General features: G+C 43.0%; 1 protein-coding gene across 1 annotated transcript; it reads left to right on the plus strand.

Annotated features, from left to right (window-relative positions):
* Positions 1-211: 211 nt before the first annotated feature.
* LOC138888451 (uncharacterized) lies at positions 212-991 on the plus strand. The gene is made up of 2 exons (XM_070170316.1): positions 212-438; positions 598-991. The coding sequence occupies exons 1-2, from the start codon at positions 212-214 to the stop codon at positions 989-991; spliced, it is 621 nt and encodes a 206-aa protein (XP_070026417.1).
* Positions 992-1,258: the final 267 nt, after the last annotated feature.

Consider the following 1,258-nt stretch of genomic DNA (forward strand, 5'->3'; position numbering starts at 1 on the left):
TGTGCATGTGGGGACCTGTGGCCCACACATGAATGGTTTCGTCTTGGCAAAGAAGATACTTAGAGCCGGTTATTTTTGGATGACCATGGAGACAGATTGAATTCAGTATGTCTGCAAATGCTTTCAATGTCAAGTACATGCCGACATGATAAAAGTGTCGCCAAACGAGCTTAATGCAAAAAGCTCACCTTGGCCATTCGCCGCTTGGGGAATGGATATTATTGGTCCAATCGAGCATGTTGCTTTAAACAGGCACAAATTTATTCCGGTAGCCATTGATTATTTCACAAAATGGGTGGAAGCTGCATCTTATAAAGCTGTGACCAAGAAAGTCGTCACGGACTTTGTCAAGGATCGAATTGTGTGCCAATTTGGTGTTCCCGAATCCATTGTCATTGATAATGCTGCCAACCTCAACAGTGATCTGATGAAAGCTATGTGTGAAACTTTCAAAATCAAGCACAAGAATTCCACAGCCTACAGACCTCAGATGAATGGAGCCATAGAAGCCGCCAACAAAAACATTAAAAAGATATTAAGGAAAATGGTAGAGAACCACAAATAGTGGCATGAGAAGTTACCCTTTGCTCTGTTAAGGTACCGCACCACGGTTCACACATCAACCGGGGCAACTCCCTACATGTTGGTTTATGGTACCGAGGATGTCATCCCAATCGAGGTGGAGATTCCTTATTTAAGAGTCATACAGGAAGCTGAACTCAGCGATGCAGAGTGGATGAGGAGTCGCTATGAACAATTGGCCCTTATCGATGGAAAGAGGATGAACGCAATGTATCATGACCAACTTTATCAGAACAGAATGTCTAGATCTTTCAACAAAAGGGTCAAACCAAGACAGTTCGCACCAAGGCATCTGGTATTCAAGAAAATCTTCCCGTATCAAGATGAAACCAAAGGGAAATTCTCTCCCAACTGGCAAGGTCTGTACATGGTTCACAGAGTATTGACAGAAGAGCACTCATACTTGTAGAAATGGACGGAGAAGTCTGGTCAAAACCGATCAATTCAGACGCAGTCAAGAGATACTATGCTTAGATACTTTACGTTTCCTCATCCGATGTAATTGAACTACGTTTGACCTGATTCCCGTTTAAGAGAGGATACGTAGGTAGCCTTATGGGTTCGGTCATATCATAATAAAATTTTCATTTCTCCAAGAGCAGAAACTGGAGCAGAATTTTAAGGAGGACCCTCAAAATTCCGAAGCAAGTCCAGCCAACTCCATCGCATGCCAGGA

This window comes from Nicotiana sylvestris, chromosome 3, assembly GCF_000393655.2.
Source record: "Nicotiana sylvestris chromosome 3, ASM39365v2, whole genome shotgun sequence".
Lineage (NCBI taxonomy): Eukaryota > Viridiplantae > Streptophyta > Magnoliopsida > Solanales > Solanaceae > Nicotiana > Nicotiana sylvestris.